Source organism: Gossypium raimondii, chromosome 7 (assembly GCF_025698545.1).
Source record: "Gossypium raimondii isolate GPD5lz chromosome 7, ASM2569854v1, whole genome shotgun sequence".
NCBI lineage: Eukaryota > Viridiplantae > Streptophyta > Magnoliopsida > Malvales > Malvaceae > Gossypium > Gossypium raimondii.
In genome coordinates, this window is record NC_068571.1 from 46,526,156 (window position 1) to 46,549,585 (window position 23,430).

The following is a 23,430-nucleotide window of genomic DNA, read 5'->3' on the forward strand; positions in this document are numbered from 1 at the left end:
TCAGATTGGACCCGCTCTCCAAGCATCCATAATTTCCAAAATAGTGAACAATATCATTTAGTTGAAAGTTTGAAACAATTAAATTTTCAATTATGATTGATTGGAAAGTTCGAGAACCTCTCCAAAGGCAACTTGTGATTCTTAGTCTTCCTACAACACAGAACATACATGCAAACATGTAATTTATTTGATTAAATTTATTACTTTAAACATCATGAGCTGATTCGTTTTATGAAAATATATTTTGAAATTTCACTGCAAAACATTCTTTTATGTTTTCTTCACGATTTATAACAGTTTTGAGGAATGAAATAGGTTTGGAGAATAAAAATAGGTGCATGTGTCATTCTCATGTATAAATTAACGTAAGGCAAGCATCGAGGAGTTGAAAGGATAAATTTTGAGGTTTTGAATGAGGGCATAATTGATTGACGAAGGGAAAGAAAATCAATATGAAGGATGAGCAAGAATGAGGAAAACCAAAAAGGTGGATTTAAGTTAGGTTCCTAAGGCTGGAAAATGGCGTGGTTGATTCACAAAGCACCAATAGAGAAAAAAAATGCTGAGATTAAGAGCAGAGGTCGATGAAATCTATATGTGAAGGGGTCAGGAAGATTAATTATTAGAGTGAGGTAGGAACATAATTATAATAGTGGTTAAAAGGATTAGGGTTAAGGTTGAACCAATATGAAGAAGGTGAATGTGATTGGGGAGGGGGAGAAAATGATACACACGCTCACGAATAGGGATGTAAAAAAAATGTAGGGTGCGTTTGTTTGCTGTAAAATGGTTTCCAGAAAACATTTTACACCATTTCCAGTGTTTGTTTGGGGGAAAATGAAATCCTTTAGTAAAACATTTTCCAAAACACGGTAAAATCAAACCCATTCCTCCAGAAAATGTCTTACGGCTTCAAAATTGGTAAGACATTTTCCATTCTTCTCTAAGCAGACATTTTCCATTCTCTTCTAAGCAGCAGACATTTTGCATTCCTCAAAGCTTCCGCCTCTCTTCCTCATCTCTGCCTCGCCATCTCTGTCTCTCAGCTTCATCTTCCTTCTCCATCTCTCTGCTTCATAGATCTGTCGGTGAGTCACCCAAAAGCTTCAAGTTTTTATGAAATTGGTGGTTTTTGCTGGATTTTCCAGAAATTGGAAAAATGATGAAAACTCATCCTCTTCTTCCCTACACCACTCGACCCCCACTTCTTCACTAAAGGGAAGCTTTTTCTTGCTATTTTCACTATAAAAATCTCAACATTTCTACCTTTAAAGCTTCAGTTAGTAGATGAGATTGACCCGATTCATTTATTAAGTACATGATTATAAATCTTGCTTATTTTTGCTGAATACAATGATATCGTTATTTCTACAGCAGGCTTCTTTTGTTTTTTCCTTTTGATTTCTGAGTTTTTGATCCACTGCCTTGAGAGAATGAATCTTTTTTCTGAAGGGATGCTTTGGGTTCATTTAAAAATGCATGAAAAAGGCACCGATGAAATACCAGTAAATTCTTTGTGACAGTTTATATTACTAGGATTTGGATTTTGTGTTTCTAGTGTTTGCCCTTTTTTGAGTGGAATTGTTATAGCTTTGATTCCAATTTTAGAGACCAGATAATAAGAGAAAATGGAGAGAAAAAGAAGAATATTTGGTATTTTTTCTTTCATGAGAAGTTGTGAATACACTTGATAAACAGTGCATGTTTTAGCTCTTCTCTCAATTATAATAGCTTTTACCTTCAACTGCTTCCTTATACCATCTTGCTTCGTTGTTTCCTTCTTGCCTACTAGTTTCACGACACTCTTCTTGATTTCCACTAAAGTAAAAAGATGGTCAAGCAACCAATATGTTTACATACAGAGAAAAAGGAAATCAGGAATTTCTCCATTTCAATTACCCTCCCCTTCTACAAACTTTGAATCACAACTGATTAGGGACCCTGCCTCGGACAGAGTATCCGACTCCTGGGTGGTTCTGGACCGCCTGGAGCTTCCTTCACCACCCATGTCTTTCACCTTCTTTCGCCTACTTTTCTTTGAATCTTTTGTGGTTGTCTCGGTTGTTTGGCTTGCATATAGGATAGTAATCGTGTACTTAATAAGCATGTAGCAGATTAGTAGCGTCCTATGTGGAGATTTTAGCTTCACCAGTGGTGCACTAAATAATCCTTTTTTTTTCATGGAGACAGTAGATTCTTTTATGTTAAGCATACTAGCAAATAGTGTATTCCATTGCAATTCCTCCTAGGCTCCTGCTAATGAATGATATGGATGTTTGAGTTATGCTAATTGAATTTCAAATGCAGTTTATCCTGAGGTGCTTAATGTTTGAGAATGGATGTTAAGCAATATTATTTGTTTAGTTATTTCAAGGATATCATACTTTTTTGTAGGGCTATTGAGCACCCAACTTTTTCAGCACTTACAAGACCATTGTGTGATCTGTATTCACTTATTCCTCCTCTTCTAGTTGTAACGCATAAGAAACTCAGGGTATGTAGATGTTTGTGTAGTTTATGATATTCTGAATGCCGTGGGTCTTATTTACTGGAATAAATTGTTAATGCTTTTAGTCCTTTGCATTATAATTGATTCCATGGTTTAGTTTTAGCATTGAGTTAATGGATTAAAAGGAAGTATTGAGGTGATTCTCCTTTGCAGTTTAACATGGGGAATGATGTGTTGTCTTTTGGTGATTTGAATGTTTATGGAAGTTGAGTTCTTCTAGTAATGAGTTTGAGAGCTTTGATGGAGGTAATAAAGGGAAAACTGCTGGTTTTTATGGTGTTGAAGATTGGGGTGAAACTGGTGGCATTGATCCCTTGCCTTCTGATTATGGATTAGGCTCAGGAGTTGCAATGTGTTAGAGTATGCCCAAAGATCAATCATGAGATAGTTGTAATAACATACTTGATTTATCATGTTTATTAATATAATGCGTTACCATTATTATTTCAGTTTCTTTTCTGTGTATATAAATAAACTGTTTTATAATAATGTCATGAGAATAATATGATTATTCTTAAAAGTTCCTTAGTCAAGTATTATTGTTGGATAGGACAACGATAATGCATTAAGACTAACATGTAGTTGATTGATGATAAAGAGTTGTCATTGATATAGAATGTCGAATCATTACATGAATATGTGTGTTAGAGAACAACATATTGGATGACCCGTTATGAGTATGTTTCTTGGATTATTATGTAATTGTCACGACATTACTCATAATGATTAATATTTATATGATCCTCGACTTGAGATCATCATAATCCCAACATCGTGAGTTGTATATTTTGATACGATCAAACGTAATCAGAATCGGTTGTTCTATAAAGATCGATGTTGGATATACCACAATCTATGTAGAGGGATATGGTTGGTCGATATAGGATAAGTCCCTCCTACATAATATGGGTAATATCTTAGGCCACTTGATTAAGTGAGACTAGAAATGCATGGCCATGCTCAAATAAGTTGATATTAGATGTCATACTTATTTGTATATCGTAGTCTCCTTAAGATATCAAGGAACATGGAATGGACAATGCAAGTGTGACTATTCCATGACTTGTGTCCAATCCAGAGATAAATGACTTAAGGATTATTGCATAAAAGGTTAATCATAAAAAAAGGTTATGTCGAATCATGATCTCTTGTGACTTAGGTAGCAATGATGCATTGCTAGATGCCACTCATTGTTTGTAGCATTAGAATCATTCTAGTGTTACTGCTAACGTTACAGGAACCTACAGGGTCACACCCTATAGTTGAAATGAACGGAATAAACCATAGTTGGTATTATTTTTGGGGTCGCTTGAATTAAATTAATTATAGAATTAATTTAATTCGGTAATCAAATTTCCAACACATTATGTACAAGGTTGTTGTATGTATAATGAGGACATGAATTTGGTTAGCATAAGAATTCAAATAAATATATGGTTTACCGAACTTATATTATAATTAATGTAATTATAATTTTCGGTATAAAAATATTATTATATTTATTTAATTCCTAAAAACCCTAAAACAAAAGGATATATATAATCTCGTTTTTCTTTGTTTGAGCCTAGCAGCCGTCAAAGAAAAATAACTCTCAAAACTGTTTTGGGGATTCCTTCCGTTCATAGTCAATTGGGTGGATTACGTAGAGGCCGAGATCACGATAGATTGAGGCTTGGTTCGACAGCAGATCAGCCTACTCGTTGTTGAGGTGTTGCTGTCTACTCTGAATAAACATTAGGTAATTTCGTAACCTTGATCACCCCGATTCGTTCCTCACACATGGATCCATGGTTAGGTTCGCTGATTTTATTTATTTTTTCGCTGCGTCGTAAGGGTGCCAGTGATCCAACACAATGGGCAAGCACTAGGTTTAAAGGCAATTAGGATTTTATTGATGTGCATGTATAAGTTTTTTAGCTAATGTCTGGTTCATCACTTTTTGCTGCAGTGAAATTTATGCTAATGTATAAGAGACTTTATGCTTGAGATTTTGGACTCGTTTTCATATGCCAATTGTTTGTGAAATGAGTTGGTAACATGCTGAACATGTTTAAGAGCATGTAGGAGACCATTAGCATATCTTGAAATTCTATTTGTTTGAGTTACTCCATCAACAAATTTTGCGTCTTTCATCCAAATCCTCAAATTTGCACCTAATAATATATTGATTTTTAAATGAAATCCATTCAAATTTCCCATTCAAATTCTTGATTAAATATATAATGAGGGATTAATTAATTAATTAATTAATTATACGTGAAAGATAACTTAATAATATATAACAAAATCTTGCACCAATCAAACTCATGATTCAACACATTAGTTACAATTCTTTCACAATTTCCTACAAGAAAACTCATTTTCATACTTTCATTTTAAGTGGTACTTTCAAAAATTTATATATGTAAAAACAATTTATTAATATATATTAATAAATATATATTAATATATGTAAAACAACTTTTCGGAAAATATTTTTGAAATCGCTAAATGCAATGAGAAAATATTTTACACAGATTTACCAAACACCAGAAAATATTTTCCAGTAAATCATTTTACAGAAAAGTAAAACATTTTTCAGAAATCATTTTACGGAAAACATTTTACTGCCAAACAAACAGACCCGTAATTAAGGTCAAATTTGGAGTAGACTCATCCCGTCCCTTTTTAGAATATTTTTAATATATACAAGTAATAAGTTTTGAGGTTACCCTGATCTCCTCCATCCTCATCTAATCGTTTGCCTCCTCTCCTTCTTCACTTATATTTGTGTTCTATTTTACATTTTGAAAAATTAGCCTACTTAATTCATAAAGCCATTGTTGTTATTAGTCTCCTGCATGTCGTGGTTGCAAAGTTCATGGATGATATTGTATAAATCACAACCTTATTTTTGAGTTTGGGGTCTTCTTTGGGGTACCTAAGTGTGTTCCTATGAAAAATTATTTTGTTTTCCTCAATTATATATATGTATATATAAATTCTTAGATGTTGGATACTTTGATCTCTTCCATGTTCATAAATTATGATTGGTTTTGACAGTTTTTCATTCCTGTTTTATTTTTTAACTTATTTTTCTTGTAAAGATCAAATGACTAGAATTGGTGGATTAAAATGAGGTTGAATTTTTTATTTAATTTCAAGGATAGTTCTTTTTAAAAGATTGAAATCAAGATATGGTGATTATGAGTTAGTTTAGCATTATTTATAGAAACACTCTTGAAATAAAATTATTGTTAAACAATATATTTTGAATTTTTAAAAATGCTGCTTTTTTTACCAAAAATGAAGTAGAAAATTCTAATTTTGCCTAAAATACTTCTTCACCCAAAAGTACTTTTAAATTAACTCTAAATTTTAAAGTGAGATCATAGAGGGCAAAAGTGTTAAACTACCTATAAAAACTAGGCTAACCATTCTTACTAGAGAATTATGATTTAGCTAATAAATGATTAAGTTATAAATTAACATAGAATCTCTAAAATTAAAAAAAATATTTATTTTAAAAATAATAATTAAATTTTTGAAAATAATAAAAATATTTTAATCTGTAAAAAATCTATAACTTAATTCTGTTTCGTCTTAAAAAATTTTGCAAGGCCCCTGCTAAAGATCCAGGCCTGCAAAAGGTGAAAAACATTGCATTCGGCAGTCATGAAGTTTTGGTCAATTTTCGGCTTAACCCGCTGAAAAAAATTAATATTTTCAATTTTAAAATTAATAAAATTAGGAAAATAAATATTTTACTTAATTAAAAAAATGATAATGAGCTTACCTAAAATTTGAGGCGAGTATTTTACGAATATAAAAACGACAACCGGAATCAGTTGAATCTCTTCCCATAATACTCCCAGTTTCGTGGTTCGAAAATCAATTAAAAAAAAAAAACTGCAAATCAATATCAACATTTGCTTCTTTAGCAGTGGAAATGAGATTCACTGTTTGATAGTAATACAACTAGAATTCTTGAAAATGGCTCTTTACCTATCTTCCTTTTTTCCCCTCGCCGCCACTACCACTACCACGAGCCTCTCATTCTCTTCCTCTTTCTCAGTAAGACACTTCCAACTTTCACTAATTTATTATCTTTTTCGATTTCTTTTTCTCATAATTTTACTTTTTGTGAACTTTTAAGAATATGGCTTGGCCTAGGCGCGCGAATGCGTTACGGCTGCTGGGTTGTAGTAATGCCGCGGTGTCAAGACATGGCCAAGGTCCTTTTTCTGATGCCTTTGTTTGTTTTTTTCCCCCTAAAAGGATCTGCTTTAAATTTTGTTTAGAATTTTGGGTTTCAGTTGCGAATGAATACGATCCGGAGCTTCGAGTTGTGCTTGAACTAGCTACGGATGAAGAGTTATATGAGCTTCAAAGAATCCTATTTGGTCCCAGGTTTCCGATTTCGCTTGGTTTTGATTGCTCAGAAATTCAGGTTTTTATTTAAAACAATTTCTTATTTGGAATTTTTTGTAATTTTGTTACGAATTTCAGCTACTTTAGTCCCTTATTAAAGTCTATACTGAATAAAGATGATGTGGAGGATATGATGATTGAAGAGAATGTTGAGGAGCGAGATGCTTTTATAGCAGGTCTTGAATCACGCTTCTTATTCCTTGCTGCTGATGCCCGATCGACATTGAGGTCAGTGGCTTCGATTGCTTTCATAAATTTGGTCTTGTTGGATGCCTGTTTGCATTGCTAGTTATCTAAGACACTTTGCTGAAACCAAATCAAGCATATGATTGTTGCTGATGGTAGACAGTGACAATTTTTATTTCTTTTGGTGTCAGCTGAGTTTCTGTTTTGATAGGCATCTCACCGATCCCGTTTGATCTTCTAATTAGGGGTTGGAGGCCGTCATACAGAAATGTCCTGCTTTCTGTGAGGAAGAAGTTGAACATTCCTTGCTCAAGCAAATTGTCCACTGAAGATCTGGAAGCAGAGATTTTCCTTCATCTATTGAGGAATTACTCTAGGTAACCTCATTCAATCTCAATGTTTAGCAAAATTTATCCTCATAAAGTTCTTGGTGACTACAAAATCGTGAGATCAAGTACCACAGTAAGTGAATTCATTGCCAGCCAAAATTGAGGATAGGTTTATGGGTCTGTTTAGGTTTGGAAAGTGTTTTTCATTTTACACCTCCACTATTACTGCAATATGATGAACAAAAATGTTTATAAAGAGATTCAATTAAACTGGTAAATAACTAAGTTTTGAAATCCTTTTTTATCTAAATTCTGAACAAACTAGACAACTATTTTAGCTTGTTTCTTTTTTAATTTCTAATGTATTATTGAAATCAATTTGCTTAAGGTAGAGATAGACGAAAAAAATCAGTTCTATATATGCACAATGGTAACTTTTATTTTGTGCTGCCTTGTTTAGTGAAGAATCAGGAACTTTTCCAGGCTTATGGGAACATAATAATATTTCCAACATCCAAAATAGTCTAGAGTTGGGACTTAGCCAGTGGAAGGTGCAGGTCCTTGCTGCTGGTAAGGTTGGGGCAACAGAATTCCAATCAATGGTTTTGAAGGTATTTATACTTTTTTTTAGTCCAGCTTAATTTGTTAATGATTATTTTGATTCTTAATATAAATTGATACGTAGTTCATTCCTTCTCTTTGTTTAGGGTGGTGGTATAGTTACTTTGGCAAAACTTTATCAATTGGTAAGATATTGACTTTATAGTAGTTTATGTTTTATCTTGCATTGTTCGTTATTTTATTGAGCTTTATTTGTTGTTTGTGGTAGTTGACGAAGAAATTGTCTGGAAAGGTGTTCCTAGAAGCTGCCAACTATTTGATGAAAAAGGAAGCTCTTAAAAAGGTGGAATTCATAACTTTCTAGTTGTTGAAGGAATTGATCTATGGATGAATTATGAGGATTTGTATTTTACTCAATACTAGAATTCCACATATTTTTTGTTTAAAAATGTGCCCAACCTTCGTAACAACTAGAGGTGTCAACTAAATAGGTTGTAGTAAATTTGAGTTACGTTGGTTTTTACATTTGAATTTTAACCTTGTCTGGTCATTTTTGGGTGAACGTTACCCTCCAACCTCCCCTTTTTTTCATGCTACTGCTATATGCAAGGCAATCATCTTCTGTGTTTCTTCTCCCTGCATGGAGGGCAGAAGGTAATATTTCAGCATGTACTTGTCTCTCCCTGTGTTCTTCCTAGAATAGTTTATTTATCAAGGGTAGGTGATAATGCTTTTATTCTTTCCTGCATGCTTGAATGTAAGAAGAGCAAATAATTTTTCTGCTACTCACCTATTTGTTCTAAATGTGTTCTACTTTCTTGATTATGATGTAAATGTACATCTTTATTGTTTGATTAATGAAAATTATGTAATGTTCCTAACAGATTTAATAGTGTTTTCCTATTATTTTGTTATTTTTTTAGTTGTCATGTATCAATCTTCAACTCTCTTTATATCGATGTAAATAATCTTGGCTGAGATGATAGAATGTATAGCATAATTTAGCTTTGAAACTCTTAACTAACTTTCTTGCTTTCTTGGCTTCTAGGGGGGGCAGGTAGTTGCTACTAGTGTAGAGTCAAGAGCGGCCTTGCTTGCGGCTAAGCAGGTAATTTTATTATCATCATCATGATAGAATATAAAGTTCCTTCTTGTTAATATATACTGTCATATGGAAAATAATCTAAAATTACTAATGAATAAATTCGATTTTATGGGTGTAAATGTACATGCTACTTTCTTAGTTTATGCATTTTCCCTTCTTCCCTGTTTGGCTATGCATGTGCTGTGATATTAATATATCGAGTTTTTATTTGATACAAGTGAACAATTACATTACAATGGGGAAAGGGGGAAAGGGTTTACAAACACAATGATCAAACCCTAGACCTCATGCCAATCAACTTGAAACCCACACAAGTTTGCCACTGAGCCAGTGGCATGATTGGCAATATATCAAGTTACAACCTATGCTCTACTATATACTAAAATATTAAGTGCTAATCTCTACCATAGTATTTGTCTTAAAGTTAAGTCTACATGGTATATATTGATTTTCTTTGGGTTAAATTTGGTAATTTTTGTTAAAATATTTTTATGGAGAGAGCATTACTTCATCATTATTTATGAATAGTTGCAAAGCTAATATGTGTGAGTTGTTTGTTGCGCACCTGGTTTTATTGTTTGACATCTTCTTGTTTGTCTGCACTCTAATCATGGACAGGGCTTTGCAGGTGCTACATCCAGATATGTGGGCTTGAGGAGTATGATGAATTTGCTTGGCCCACTGTATTGACTCTTTTCTGTTTAAATATTTATCATTTACTTTTTCCTTGCATATTAAATGTTGTTGTTCTTGGCTTGCTAGAGAATTTTGTTTGATGCAAACCCATCTTCTCAATGTTCATAAGTTTAAAGCTTAATGTGCATCATAGAGAGATATGATTGTTGCCTCCTTTTTTTCCTATCAATAAAACAATCATACTAGTCTTCAACAAACCAACTTCTTTATAGCTTACTGACTCATGATTGATACTCTAGCACACCTTTTTGTTTATGGTCCCTAGTTACGGACTGAGCCACCATAGGATTCATAGGAAAATTGTTTAACTTTGCGTGGCTTTTCCCATTGAATTGTTTCTTTCACGCGAATGCCTTATGGAGACTGTGTGGAACTCTTTTAAAGGGAGTCCCTTACCTTAAACTCAATAGAGAGAGTCTTAAAGCTTTTAAAATGGGATTAATCTGCTTTCTGGAAATTATTAAATAGAGTGTTTATTAGATTTTGATTAAGAGATTATTTTTGGAAATAAATCAAACTGATATCACGTTTGATTTGATTTTCCTTAATATCCTCAAAGTGATTTATGGACTATGGTTATTCAAAAGGGAGTTTTGATAAAAGGATAAATCAATTATCCCATCTTTCACCTTTTGACCCCGAAATACTCTGCTTAGCCCACAAGGGTTCTTCTAGATGACTCTCTGAAAGGTTTAAGAGAGTGTTCTGTTCATGTTCGTTGAGTGGATATAGTAGATGTCGGAATGAAAAAGTTTGTGGCTATTCAGTTCGACCTTTGCACTAAACGCGTTTTGGTAAACCCGAGTCTGTCTACTCAGATCGTTTGAAGGTATATTTTGAACCTTCTTTATCTCGGATATGTTATCTTGCACATGGATCCATGGTGCGGGTTTGTTGTAAATTGTTTTCCCGATGCGCTGAAGGTGCTCAGGTGACCCAACAATCCCATAAGAGATTGGGTTCCTCCTTTTCCATTTGGTAAGACCACAACTGTGTTTCTTCTGTCATGTGAAAACCAATCCCTCTTTATCTACCTCAGTTGTTCTGATTTGAGAAAAGTCTCTAACACTTGTGTAGCTAAATCAATGAATCTTCCATACCATAAAAGGTTGGAAAGTTTAATTTTGTATATTGTGGCACTATTCTTGACCCGCCTTTTAACTCTTTATCTTATTCTCTTGCCTATTCGGTTGACTACCTGTTTAGTTGACACTGTTGTTTCCTCTGTTACTCTTTTTCTTTTTCACGGTTCTAGTTGGAAGCCATCAATTATTGTATCTGCAATGACAATTGCTGCAATAGCTTATTGCCCAACTTGTCACTGCTTTCAGCCATCCTAGATTCTTCTTCCAGTTTTGTGTCAATTTGCTCTCAGAGGTTTGAATCATCCATGGTGTTTGGCTCTGATAACAAATTGTTACAATCCTGAGTTACGGAGCAAGTCTCCAAATGATTCATAGGAAAATTGTTTAACTTAGTGGGGCTTTCTCCCTTGTTTCTGTTTCTTCGATGCAAATGTCCTATGGTAAAAGTGTGAAACTCTTCAAATGGTGTCTCTTATCTTAGACTCATTAGAGAGTCTTAAACCTCTTAAAAGTGAATTACTTTGACTTAATTTTATTGCTGTCGATCTGCCTCTTAAATAGAGGTTACATAGGTCTACTTGTTTGAATAAAAGGCTTAAGCTAAAGAAATTAAAAGAAGCTAATACTGTAAAGATACTTTAATTAAAGATCTAATAAAAAATAAGCTAATATCTCTTTAAAAATAATAATTAATGACTTCAGTGTCAAGATATAATAATTAACGTCTAACACCTTTCCTGGGTAGATTTGACTGATCAATTTGTAGCAAATTATCACAAGCTATTGTCATCTTATTCATCGAACTTATAAAAAAGTTCCACCTGTGTTGCTATTACCAATATAGCTTGCTCTTCTTCAAGTTTGATTGTATTTCATGTAATGTAGGTTTTGGGGAACATTTCTGGCTGACGTTGTCATTCAGATGCTAGGAACTGATTATGCTAGAATTTTGCGAGCTATCTATGGATTTGCACAGGTATTGTTGTCACTTTATTATATGCATGCCTACATGTTGTGCTATTTCTTGCCAAATAAATGTATCATTTGGATCTTCTATCAATGTATCTCATTTTAACTTAGTAGAAGTTTGGCATTTTTAATAATAAATTATTAATGGAATGATGTTTATGATAACTGAAGTTGAAGTGAAGTCGGAAATTTATATGTATTACGTATATTGTCTTGTCCCTGGTATAGTCTAAGTAGGGAAAGAAATTGGTACAACCTAATAATGATGTATGAGCAGTCTTGAGGAAGGGACCATATGGAAAATACACGTGAGCTGCTCGAATTGTTATGCTTATTCATCCTCTTGTCCATTAGGTCTATTGACATATCAGATTTGTTTATTGCCGTCAGAAGATATGTTGGAGAAAAGTTACATTATAACGTCTAAAATCCAAATTGGTATCACTTTGTCAAATACTAGGGTCAAAAATTATAGGTTTATGGTCCAACTGTTATTGTTGTATTTCAATGAGATCATAGTATCATGACTATTTCAATATTAATTTGGCTTAGTTTGGCACCTCAGTTAAGTTGAAATTTGTGGTGGGAAATTTAAGGATGGAAAATTTGTCCGAACATCATGATGGAAAACTGTGGTGAAAGTGTGCTTTTGTAATGTGTTGTGATGAGATGGAGTGTCAAAGTTTATCTTATTGACAAATCCACAATAGATATAATTTGATCATTATTAAGGAATATAATTTTCTTGGCATATGTGTAATTTGATAAGAGCTTTTCATATGCCAAATTGTGTATGAACTGGAACAATGAAAGTAGCTTGAAAGCAACTTTTCATTAAAGCTAGTGGGGGAGTAAATTAAAAGCAGCTGCAAGTTTTAGTCTTAAGCAGACTTGTTTGCCTAAAGTTGGAAAATATAACAATGGTATACAAGATTGTAATCCTAGCATCTAATGGAAGTTTATATTTTACATTAAATGAGATTTAAGATGAGGTGTAAAAGATGTAAATTTCTGGAAATGTAGTCATGAATCTGGATTACATTGGTTGTCAGACTAATGACCTATTAGCCCAGGGTTAGGACAATATTAAACAATTAAAAGCACAAATTTACCTTCACAGACATTGGGCTGGCTTTTTACCTCTATTGACAGTGAACCTAGCAGTTTAAACCTGAATCAACTAATTAATGTCAGCAGCTTCAAATATGAGTAAATACTAAGGGTGTGTTTAGAAAGTCACTATGTAACTTGATTCGAGTATAATTGTTTGTAATTACACATGTATGGCATGTTGAGGTAACTCTTGTGATTATTGGGATCCATTGAATTGAGTGTCTTAGTTGGGGGAGGGGGAGGGGAGTGAGAATTGAGGTACTTACCCGGGCGATTACAACTAATTACACTCAAATGTAGTTACCAAATGGTTTTCAAACACACTCGGTACATAACTTGAGTTTAAGTTTTTTTATATATAATAATTTTATTTTAATTTTAGGACATATTTTATTTTTAAAATATAATTAATGTTATTTTAATAGCCTTGTTTAAATAATCTAAAATTTTATTGACAAAAGATAATTTTTCATGCATTTTGTTCTACTAAATATTTAACTAAATTACATATATTAATTATTTATACTTGGCTAAAGACCAACCGATGATAATAAGGAATTTATGTTTACTGTTAGAGAGGAATAACTCAACAAATATGGAATGCTAAAATAATTAAATAAAATTCTATAGAATTTTATTGTTAATTTTATTAGTAATAGTATTGTTGGATACTTTTTGGACCAATATACTGCATATGATGATTAGATTCTATTTGTTACTTGTTTAGAGATTTTTTTCTTTAAGTATTATTGATAATTTTAATAATTTATATTCTTCTTTCTAGAATTTAAAATTATGTAGTGTAATTACAATTTATGCTACCAAATTGAGATAATTACATTTTGTCAGCTAAACATGTCTAGAGAATTAGAATTCTTTATAATTAAAAAAGAGTTTAATTACTACTTTAATAGTTACACTTTTATCCAATTATTCTCTAGTGTCTAACACTCCCTAAAAGTAGGTCGCAACATTTACATGTCAGTTTTTTGGTTTTGCGATTTAAATAAATATTATGTGTTTCCTGATATACTTTTGGAAGCCAATTATTTACCAGCATTTTTGAAGTTTAAGCTGTAATGTTGGCTTTAAACTACTAGAACTCACAACTTCATAAGAATTTGTGTCTACCAAAGTGACATGTACAAAATGTTGCCTTTACTATGATTTATAAGATGATTATATAATATCTGCAAGAATGTTGAATTTGAAGTTCTAACATTCTTTTTTTCCCATCAGATCCGTATCACACGAACATACCGGTAATAATTCGCAGATGATTGAGTAGTAGTTAGCTTTTCAGGCGGTCCATCTTGAACTTCTCTAGTGGTAGAAACATAACTTTGGAACTGATGCTGCAATGACATTAGGTATGTTCTAAGCTGTAAAAATTCTCATTGTAAATTTGTAGTATAATTATCTCTTCTTTACTGTCCATAAGTGTTTGTTTTACAGCGTAACTACGATAAATTTTGAGTATTGCATTCAACTTTAGATATGGATGATATTTGTGATCTTGTAGTGCTAATGTGGGATGAAAGTTACTGCTGTAGTACTAATAGCAGCAGCAGCAGCAGCAGCAGCAGCAGTATAAATTATATGGACATTGATTGTGTTAATAATTACATTAAAGAGTTGGAAATGATTTCTGCAATTGTAGAGATCAGCTGCATGTGCCTTTGTGATCGCAAAACCATTGAAATATAATCCAGTTTCTTTTTAGAATATATAAATAAAGATGGAAAAAGCTTTCGGCTCTACAATTTCAAAAAACTGCCGGTTGTGCTCTGCCAAATATGCTCCATCGTCTTGCTGATTTTAGCCTCCATTTTTCTTTCCAGCACGCTGCCAACCCAACATTATTTACCACAAGAAGCATCATGTAAGATCCATTTTATGACTGTTGAATTCAGCACATTTTTCCATGTACGTTGGGGCCTGAACACAAATAAAATCTAAGGCCAAATCTACTCATGAAACACTTCAATAACTAAAATTTAACAGGTTTATATTAAACGCATCAATATCTGTGCTTATAGTTGTGCAATTTTAAAACTTAAAAAATAAAACTTGGTCGAATTTGAAGGGGTAGGTAGTAATATTGGTGTCAAAATGAGAAAGGCTTTGTCTGTTTAGGTGTTGAATTTGCATTCCGAAAATACTAACAATATTTGAATTCAGCTCATCCCAACAAAACAATAGTGCATAAGCTGGAAGTTTGTTTACCATAAGTGAAACCACCCTTTTTAAGTAACACTAAATTTTAGCTTATAAATTTACTCCATTTTTATATTCAAATTAAGATTTAAAAACAATTTATATAGGTATTCATATAACATAATATTCACAATAGGTTAACACAAATTATTTTATCATGCTTGTACTATAATCTAGGTTGAATATTTATTAATACCAAAATAATAACTTGGCATTATAGTAGCAATAATAAGGCATGAAAACAAAAACACTTTATATTTGAATCAATTTTAATTTTTATTGTGATTTAAGCTTATAATTTAAATTCGTTAATATTATAATATATAAAATATATAAGCTTAAATTATAATAAAAATTATAAGTTTGTAAGGAGCTTATGTCCAAATCGACACAGTTGATAGTAACTTGGGTAAAATATCCATTAACTATGTCAATTTAGACAATTTGACATGACATCAATAAAAAAATTTCGTCTTCCAAAAATCCAAATCGATATAATTGGGGACGGTTTAGACCTCAAAATTATGTACCTGCCCAAATTGTGTCCATCTGTACCTATTTGAACCTTTGGAAAATAATAATTTTTTTTGACATGAATCTTTATCACATGTCATTTTGGTAAAAAAGTTTTTGGCATATCAATAAAAATAAGTAATTACACTAGTCACTAAATTATGGGAAGTTTTTGTTTTGGGCACTTAATTAAAAGAAAGTTACAATTTGATTATTGAACTATTTGAAAGTTTTCATTTAACTTACCGAACTATTTAAAAGTTTTTATTTAAGTTACTAAGTTATTAAGTTTTTTAAAAAAAGTTTCGCCAGTAAGCTAAAAAAGAGTTGTTTGTATTTTGATTCATAAATTCGTAACATCCAATGTTGTTTCATGAAAAACATTGAACTATAGAAGAGAGAGAGAAAGAGAGCTTTTGATTGGTATAAGCAATGTGAACAGAAAAAAAGCCATATAGCATCGGCTTTAACAACCAGTTACTTAAATAAAACTTTTGAATAGTTTAGTAACCAAAATAAAAAATTACACATAGTTTAATGGTGTAATTTACCCAATAATTTTTTTAATATTATTTTTGTCAAATAGTCTCATTTATTTGAATAGTCTCTTTTCCCTTCCTTCTATCATGTCTTCGCCCTACCATCGTCCCTCTTCTGCCTCTCTCTCTGCGGATCAGTTTTTTTTCCTCTTCTCTCCTCTCATCTCAGTTCTCGCTCACCGTCGATTCCGCTGGTTTTTTCCGGATCTGACCCGTATCCCGTGTCGGATCGTGTCGGCACAGGTACTGCACCCCAAATTGCCGAGTCCGGGTAACGAAGTTTATAAGTATGTTCATCTCAGGTGAAGATGATAAGAATGAAATAGGTACTGAAAATACTGCATTTGTGCATGGGAAACCACCTCAAGATGCTGCTGGACCTCCGAAAGTTGAATCTGATATGGAAATTGTTGAGGAGAATGAAATAGTTACTGAAAATACTGCATTTGTGCATGGGGAACCACCTCAAGATGCTGCTGGACCTCCGAAAGTTGAATCTGATATGGAAATTCTTCATGAAGAAGTAAAAAAGCAAATCATTAAGGAAGGCCATGGTCAAAAGCCATCAAAGTATTCAACATGCTTCTGTAAGTATCAAAAACTTGTGAAATGTTTATTTCTCTTCCCTATTTTGCCATGCTTTTAATCCACTGTATGAAAAGCTGAAATTCTTATATCAGAAACCATCGCCAGTCCTACATATGTTATGGTTCGATCTGGTCTAACTTTCTGTACTCACCCTGCAACTAGAAGCTTGAATCTTGTATCTGGTTATTTTAATCAACATCTTAATGAAGTTTGAATCTTTTATATTATTCTTTTACTCAACATCTTGATGAAACTATACTGATAGTCGTTGTCCTATTAAATTGCATCAGTGGAGGTGTGATTCTAACAGCTTGCCACTTTTGTCATGTCTATGTTTCTGGTATTTTAACGCATTCCTTCAGCAAAATGCTAGCCTCGTAACTATAGATGCTTAGTCCTGTTGAGGGGAGGTCAAACTCTCTCCAATTGTTGAGGTGGGGATCAACTCCTCCGAGAGAAGTCTTTGAAGTGTTGTCCTTGGAGACACCGACCTGGTCCTTCAATAATGAAAGGTATATTGTCCTCCAGGGAAGGGTATATGGTACCAATTTGGCTAAAGAGAAGTTTTTGAAGTGTTGTCTGCTTGGGAGCCAATGGATCCTTCAACAGAAGGTATTGTACCAGTGTACTGGGTTAACGGAGTGGAAGCGCCTTGATTGGTGGAGATACAACTTGCAACAACTCAGGGGAGAAGCGTTACTATTGTGCACAATAATAATCATGAAGAATACGCGCGCGGGGATTTGAGTGGTTGGTGGTTCGAATTTTTGCGTGCATTCTCCATGATTACCATCGTGCACAATACTAATGCTTCTCCCCTGAATACTTGCAGGTTGTACCTCCATCAACCGAGATGCTCTCACTCCATGAACCCACAGGGCTCTCTGCAGAGTTAGGAGACAAAACCCTGACACAAGGACAGTACCTTCTGTTAAGGGATCTATTGACTCCCAAGTAGATGACACTTTAATGACTTCTTCCGAGAGAGAGTCCGACCTTCCCTCAACAAGTCCAATGATCCATTTTGAACTTCTACTGCCCTTTGCTTTCTCAAATTGTTACTCAGTAGTCTTGTAACAGGTCAAGGAGTTGTACTATTTACTTTATGTTATATATTCCATACTAACATCTCAGTAACTGCAAATATGAAATAGTGCACTACAGGGCATGGACTGAAACTACCAAGCATAAATTTGATGACACATGGCATGAACAACAACCACTTGAATTGGTCTTAGGCAAAGGTATCCACTTGACTGTTTTCTCTTTTGTTGTTTCTTCCTATTAGTAAAGATGCACATTGAAATTTATGCTTTATTGATTACTGGTGTATAGGCATATAATGAAATATTAAATTTCTCTTTACTGTGGTGGCAGAGAAAAAGGAAATGACTGGTTTGGCTATAGGTGTGTCAAGTATGAAATCAGGGGAACGTGCATTGTTACATGTGGGCTGGGAATTAGGTTATGGGAAAGAAGGAAGCTTTTCTTTCCCAAACGTTCCACCAATGGCAGACATATTATATGAGGTTGAGCTTATTGGATTTGATGAAACCAAAGAAGTAAGTTGCTCTTTTGTAGTTTTCATGTATCATTTTTCCTCATACTAACTAAATGCATCTATTAATGAGACACTTCTTTAGGGAAAGGCTCGTGCTGACATGACTGTAGAGGAAAGAATTGGTGCAGCAGATAGAAGAAAGATGGACGGGAATTCTTTATTCAAGGAGGATAAGCTAGAGGAGGCCATGCAACAGTATGAAATGGTTATAGACTTGTGTTCCTTTAAATTAGGATATCCTATCATACCTATTTTTGTTTTTGTTATTTTGGCAAGTTCTAATTGTTATCCACCCTTTTCTTTTTCCCATGCTAGGCCATAGCGTACATGGGTGATGACTTTATGTTCCAGTTATTTGGGAAGTATCGAGACATGGCTTTAGCTGTCAAAAATCCATGTCATCTTAACATGGCTGCTTGTTTGATAAAGCTCAAGCGCTATGAAGAAGCCGTTGGACACTGTTCCATTGTAAGTGTACATTCCATCCGACAGCTTTACTTTTCTATATAACCGGCTTCTTAAAGTTTGTTGATCTGTAATTTCAGATGGCAACTGTTAAAACTTGAAAGAACAAACCTTAGTCTGGAATTATCTCCATTTGATTTTTTTTTTTGATGGTTTCTAAAGATAAAAGTGATTAAGGGTGAGTTTGGATGGGCGGTGCATTTACCTGTGTTTAGTGTAAAAACAGCGGTGGCGGTGAGATTAGATACTGTAGCGATACTGTAGCATGAGACAAAAAGTAAGCTAAATGCACCGCACCGCACCCAATCGCCCATCCAAACCCACCCTAACTTGCTTAGGAGTAATTTAATTGTTGGAAAGAATCAGTATGAATAAAGCTGCTGATATTTTGTCATTTCACTTTCGTACTTCCAAGAACCAAACAGTGAGTTTTAGGTCTTTCCATGTCCCAGTCTTGAACTTGATGAAGCAGCTTTGTATAATGAATATATACATTTGATTAAAATCCCATCCTATCTCTTCTTACACATTTGGCAATTGTATGTTGATTAACATCAACAGGTATAATAGCTCTGTCTGTGTGGTTCTCAGGTATTATCAGAAGATGAAAATAATGTGAAAGCCATGTTCAGACGTGGAAAGGCCCGAGCCGAACTCGGGCAAACGGATGCTGCGCGGGAAGACTTTCTAAAGGCTCGCAAATATGCACCTGAAGACAAAGCGATTGCAAGGGAGTTGCGTATGCTTGCAGAACAAGACAAAGCTATATACCAGAAGCAAAAAGAGATTTATAAAGGAATTTTTGGACCAAGACCTGAACCTAAATCCAAGAGAGGTAATTGGATAATCCGATTATGGCACTGGCTTCTGTCACTATTCTATTACATGTTTAGGCGTGAAAGAGTGAAAGCTGATTAGTTTAAGCTCCGAAAGATTTTCCCAAAAAAACAATTTAATCAAAGCTTTAAATCATTTTGTGGAAAAGTTGTGGGATACATCACCAAACTTAAATGTGTAATACTAAACATATTATCATGTGTAATGGGATATTTTGCATATTACTTGCTAAAAATTCAGTTAATGGAATAATGATTGTTATTTGTGTTAAGATTGAAATTCCAAAGTTTTAAAAATATAGGTACTTAAGATGATCTATTGGATCAGTATTAAAATTTTAAATTTGTTTGAAAAGTATAGGGTTAAAATTGATCAATTTGAAAAGTATATAGACTAAAATTGATCAAATAAAAGTACAAGGGCTATGTCTATAACTTTTATAAGGTACAATAATTAATAACATAATTTAATCGAATTTATATGTTTAAATTAAATTTTACAAGTAATTTATATTAATTATTTAAAAGCATTTAAAATTTACTTCTATGAATAAATTTATTATGTTTATACTAGTTTGAATATTTGATAATATCAAAATGATAATAATTTGGCATCGAGCCATTGTGGTAATAATAACACGTCAATTAAAATTTTTATTATAAATTTTATATTTCGTATATCATAATATTAATGAATTTCATATATTCTATATATCATAATATTAATTACTTAATGGATTTACTGAGCCCTCATAATATTATAAATTTTGTTTGTTGGGAAGTTTTTCTACCGAGTTAATTTTTGTTAGATAATTATGTTTATTTTCTTTAAATTAATAGTTGTTTTTTAATTTAATGTATTATTTATTTATTTTATTACTCTTTAAATGTAGTTATTTTATTAGGTTATCCAAGTAATAAATTATATTTCATTAAAAATGTTTCACATGAAATTCTCATCATACGGTTAATTTTGTTAACGATACCTTCAATAAATCATTAGAAAAAGTAGATTGAAAAAAGAAGAAAAGTTAATGGTAAAAAAGACTCAAAAATATAAATAGGGTTAGAGTCATTTTGATAAAAATATCTAACGTTAGTGATCAAATTTGTCATTAAATCTTTAAAAATAATAAAATTATACTTTAGTGCTTTGATAAAATTTTAGTTTAAATCTTTAAAAAGTATAAGTATTAAAATATATATACATGATCCATCCATAACTTTCATATCCCAATTCTAGGACAACTTTTTCCTTTAAATAAACTATAATATTTATTTATAATAATCCCAAAAGGAATTATTCATTGGGGTTTCAAATTAGTTTCTTCTCTAGGGTTTATTTAAAAGCCCAAAACTCGTACCCATCAAAAGCCCTAAACCTAACTCTTAAGTAAAGAAAAAAAACACTGGTACGGGGGAAAGGGAAAGGCAAAAATGGCTTTCAGAGGGAAGGAGATGATGAAAAAGCTGTTGAAGAAGGTGGGGGAGAAAAACCTAGCGCATGGAGTTAAGGAACAGCTTCAAAAATCCATTCCAGACAGCAAGGTCGTCATGAACCGCGCCAAACGCGGCCTTTACGCTGGCCGTCACATCCAGTTCGGCAACCGTATAAGCGAAGACGGTGGAAACAAGTACCCTCTCTTTATCTTTGCTACTTTCTTAGACTTATTTTGTTCGATTTATTTGTTTATTTTGTCTCCTTTTTTTATGTATTATTTATCGGCCTAAGGAGATCTGTGGAGGTTGAGTCTTTAGCTGCTGTTATTGAAAGGCGGTGATGTCTTCTAGGATTCATGTATTAGAGTTAATATTGGTTTTTAAGAACTAAGTTCCGGGATTTGCTGCAAATTTGGCTTGAAGTTGTTCGATATCGTTTGGGAAACTCTGAATATGTGTTAGTTGTGGGATATTAAACTTAGAGTAGCATCCAATTTAGCATTTTTGGTGATTTGGATCTTTGTTTTGGAACCCTACAATGCTCTCTATAGGTATCTGACTTTCTGCTATTGTTGGTTCTCTCTACTTTTAAAAAGTTTCGAGGAAAATTCGTCCTTGTTGAGATCACTAGTGATATGTTATATCGAGATGTGATGTATCCTCGTAAGCATGTAATTTGTTCCGGTTCTTGGTTGCGAAATTGGTTGCGTGCACTTCGAACTCTGATATCTGTGTCTTTATTGGTGCAAAAGAGTAAGCGGAATGGTTGCTCTCTGTTTTCATGTTTGCTTGCACTTAAGAATTTATTCTAAGACAATATTGGCCATGATCAAGAACAGAGAAGATTATTTGAATTGCAAATCCTTAGTAGTTGGATTGAGGCTTTAATTCAGGAAATGAGATTTTTCTATACTGCAATAATAGTAAGGAGATTTTTATTGCTATGTTGAAGATATGTGGTCTTTGTATTCATTGGGAAATTTTAACACCGTGCAATGGTTGTGACAGATCGAGGAGGAGTTGGAAGCCTAATGTACAAGAGAAGCGTCTATTTAGTTATATCTTAGATCGCCATATTCGAGTCAAAGTAACCACTCATGCCCTCCGTTGCATTGACAAGGCAGGCGGGATTGACGAGTACCTGCTGAAAACTCCCTACCACAAGATGGATACAGAAATGGGTCTGTTCTGGAAAGCTAAAATCGAGAAAATGTATGAAGAGCTTGGGCAAATGGAGGTAGTCTTCTTTTCGCCGGAGGATGAAGCAAAGTTTGAGCAAGGATTCAAAGAACTGAAGCTAGCGGAGAGAGCAGCTCGAAGGGATGCTAGAAGACAGATGTATGGATGGTCAGGGAAACTGGAAGAAATTGAGAACAGAAGAAGTCATGATGGAACTGGTAATGCCGGGGAAGATAGTTCCGATGGCGATGTGCTGGTTGCAAATTCTTGAGTGTAGAACTGGGTGCGTCCACTTTCTTTTTGGCTACTCTATAAGGGAATATTTGTTTTGGATGAATAATTTGGTAGCTAAGCTTTTTATATTGTGGTACTTATGGAATTAGTGTTATCATGTCGTCGACTAAACAGTTGACGTAAAAAGGTGATATTACTTTACTAATGTATGATTAAATTCTTCACTATTCATTTTTTTTTTATTTTTTGATGGTCAATAAATTGGCTATAATAATTTTAAATAATATATAATTAATATTTAGAAAAAAGACATCAAGTAAAAATAATAAATTAATTTTAAAAACTTTTTAAATGATTGTAATTGTAAACTTTTGTAAAAAATAGACGTGAAAGTCTTCTCGAGAAAAAATTATGGGCAAAGAAGAAAATAATTTACTATATCAAATTGAATAATACAAGAAGAGAGATGGCTACGTCTATTTATTGTATTAGGTTAAAATACTTTATTCTAATCAACATTAAATAGATGAAGTAAATCTCTTATCTTGTCCCCTATCTTGTCACTTGTATTTTATTTTCATTAGAATTTAACTCACAAAATTCTAACACTTTTTTATGTCAATTTTAACATCAATTATAAATATTTTATCTAAACTTGTTCCAGACTCTCACTATCTAGATGCTGACGCCCGCTCGAAGGCTTTGGATTAAAGCTCAATCAATGTCCTTAACGAGCTTCGCGGTGGCGACAGCATTGGCTCCTCGCTGTAAGACTTGCTAGGCGTGGTTACAACAACCCTGGGCTCCTTCGAGCACATTGGAGTTGTTTGGGTGTCTAAGGTTTGGGCCGAGCTTGTTTGCCCTTATTCTTAATGTTCTATTTTTTCTGGGCTTT

The 23,430-nt window shown here is 33.3% G+C and overlaps 3 protein-coding genes and 1 long non-coding RNA gene across 11 annotated transcripts; all 4 read left to right on the forward strand.

The window, feature by feature from the left end:
- Positions 1 to 704: 704 nt before the first annotated feature.
- LOC105787281 (uncharacterized) lies at positions 705 to 2,853 on the forward strand. 2 transcript variants are annotated; one of them, XR_001131521.2, is made up of 3 exons: positions 709 to 1,088; positions 2,395 to 2,494; positions 2,663 to 2,853. It is a non-coding gene; the product is annotated as an uncharacterized LOC105787281 (long non-coding RNA). The 2 variants fall into 2 exon arrangements; XR_008198088.1 differs by lacking the exon at positions 2,663 to 2,853 and having other exon boundaries at positions 705 to 1,088; positions 2,395 to 2,651.
- A 3,469-nt stretch (positions 2,854 to 6,322) lies between these two features.
- LOC105787237 (uncharacterized) lies at positions 6,323 to 14,461 on the forward strand. Of its 7 annotated transcripts, none has more exons than XR_008197914.1 (12): positions 6,323 to 6,562; positions 6,645 to 6,723; positions 6,790 to 6,938; positions 7,020 to 7,147; positions 7,351 to 7,482; positions 7,895 to 8,045; positions 8,142 to 8,180; positions 8,264 to 8,338; positions 9,044 to 9,103; positions 9,729 to 9,783; positions 11,767 to 11,857; positions 14,203 to 14,461. XR_008197914.1 is itself a non-coding variant. In XM_052633640.1 (12 exons), exons 1-12 carry the CDS (start codon positions 6,482 to 6,484, stop codon positions 14,227 to 14,229), a joined length of 1,077 nt encoding a protein of 358 aa, XP_052489600.1. In that variant the 5' UTR covers positions 6,327 to 6,481; the 3' UTR covers positions 14,230 to 14,461. The 7 variants fall into 7 exon arrangements, 5 of the variants coding, with proteins under 5 accessions (XP_052489600.1, XP_052489601.1, XP_012469105.1 ...); XM_052633640.1 differs by having other exon boundaries at positions 6,327 to 6,562; positions 9,719 to 9,783; XM_052633641.1 differs by having other exon boundaries at positions 6,327 to 6,562; positions 6,805 to 6,938; positions 9,719 to 9,783.
- Positions 14,462 to 16,304: 1,843 nt separating this feature from the next.
- LOC105787225 (peptidyl-prolyl cis-trans isomerase FKBP42) lies at positions 16,305 to 19,954 on the forward strand. Its single transcript, XM_012613648.2, has 6 exons — positions 16,305 to 16,819; positions 17,975 to 18,064; positions 18,198 to 18,382; positions 18,464 to 18,586; positions 18,697 to 18,849; positions 19,438 to 19,954. The coding sequence occupies exons 1-6, from the start codon at positions 16,522 to 16,524 to the stop codon at positions 19,762 to 19,764; spliced, it is 1,176 nt and encodes a 391-aa protein (XP_012469102.1). The 5' UTR covers positions 16,305 to 16,521; the 3' UTR covers positions 19,765 to 19,954.
- Positions 19,955 to 21,061: 1,107 nt separating this feature from the next.
- LOC105787269 (54S ribosomal protein L24, mitochondrial) lies at positions 21,062 to 22,762 on the forward strand. The gene is made up of 2 exons (XM_012613670.2): positions 21,062 to 21,316; positions 22,131 to 22,762. Exons 1-2 carry the CDS (start codon positions 21,120 to 21,122, stop codon positions 22,570 to 22,572), a joined length of 639 nt encoding a protein of 212 aa, XP_012469124.1. The 5' UTR covers positions 21,062 to 21,119; the 3' UTR covers positions 22,573 to 22,762.
- The last annotated feature ends 668 nt before the right edge of the window (positions 22,763 to 23,430 follow it).

What these genes read in the sequence shown, in the direction of transcription:
- LOC105787269 (XM_012613670.2), top strand. Translation starts at nt 21,120, where the DNA reads ATGGCTTTCAGAGGGAAGGAGATGATGAAAAAGCTGTTGAAGAAGGTG. An exon ending in AGCGAAGACGGTGGAAACAA is followed by an intron (nt 21,317 to 22,130) that starts GTACCCTCTCTT and finishes TGGTTGTGACAG; the next exon opens with ATCGAGGAGGAGTTGGAAGC.
- LOC105787225 (XM_012613648.2), top strand. Translation starts at nt 16,522, where the DNA reads ATGTTCATCTCAGGTGAAGATGATAAGAATGAAATAGGTACTGAAAAT. An exon ending in AAAGTATTCAACATGCTTCT is followed by an intron (nt 16,820 to 17,974) that starts GTAAGTATCAAA and finishes AATATGAAATAG; the next exon opens with TGCACTACAGGGCATGGACT. An exon ending in CCATGCAACAGTATGAAATG is followed by an intron (nt 18,587 to 18,696) that starts GTTATAGACTTG and finishes TTCCCATGCTAG; the next exon opens with GCCATAGCGTACATGGGTGA.
- LOC105787237 (XM_052633640.1), top strand. Translation starts at nt 6,482, where the DNA reads ATGGCTCTTTACCTATCTTCCTTTTTTCCCCTCGCCGCCACTACCACT. An exon ending in TGGCAAAACTTTATCAATTG is followed by an intron (nt 8,181 to 8,263) that starts GTAAGATATTGA and finishes TGTTTGTGGTAG; the next exon opens with TTGACGAAGAAATTGTCTGG. An exon ending in CTATCTATGGATTTGCACAG is followed by an intron (nt 11,858 to 14,202) that starts GTATTGTTGTCA and finishes TTTTCCCATCAG; the next exon opens with ATCCGTATCACACGAACATA.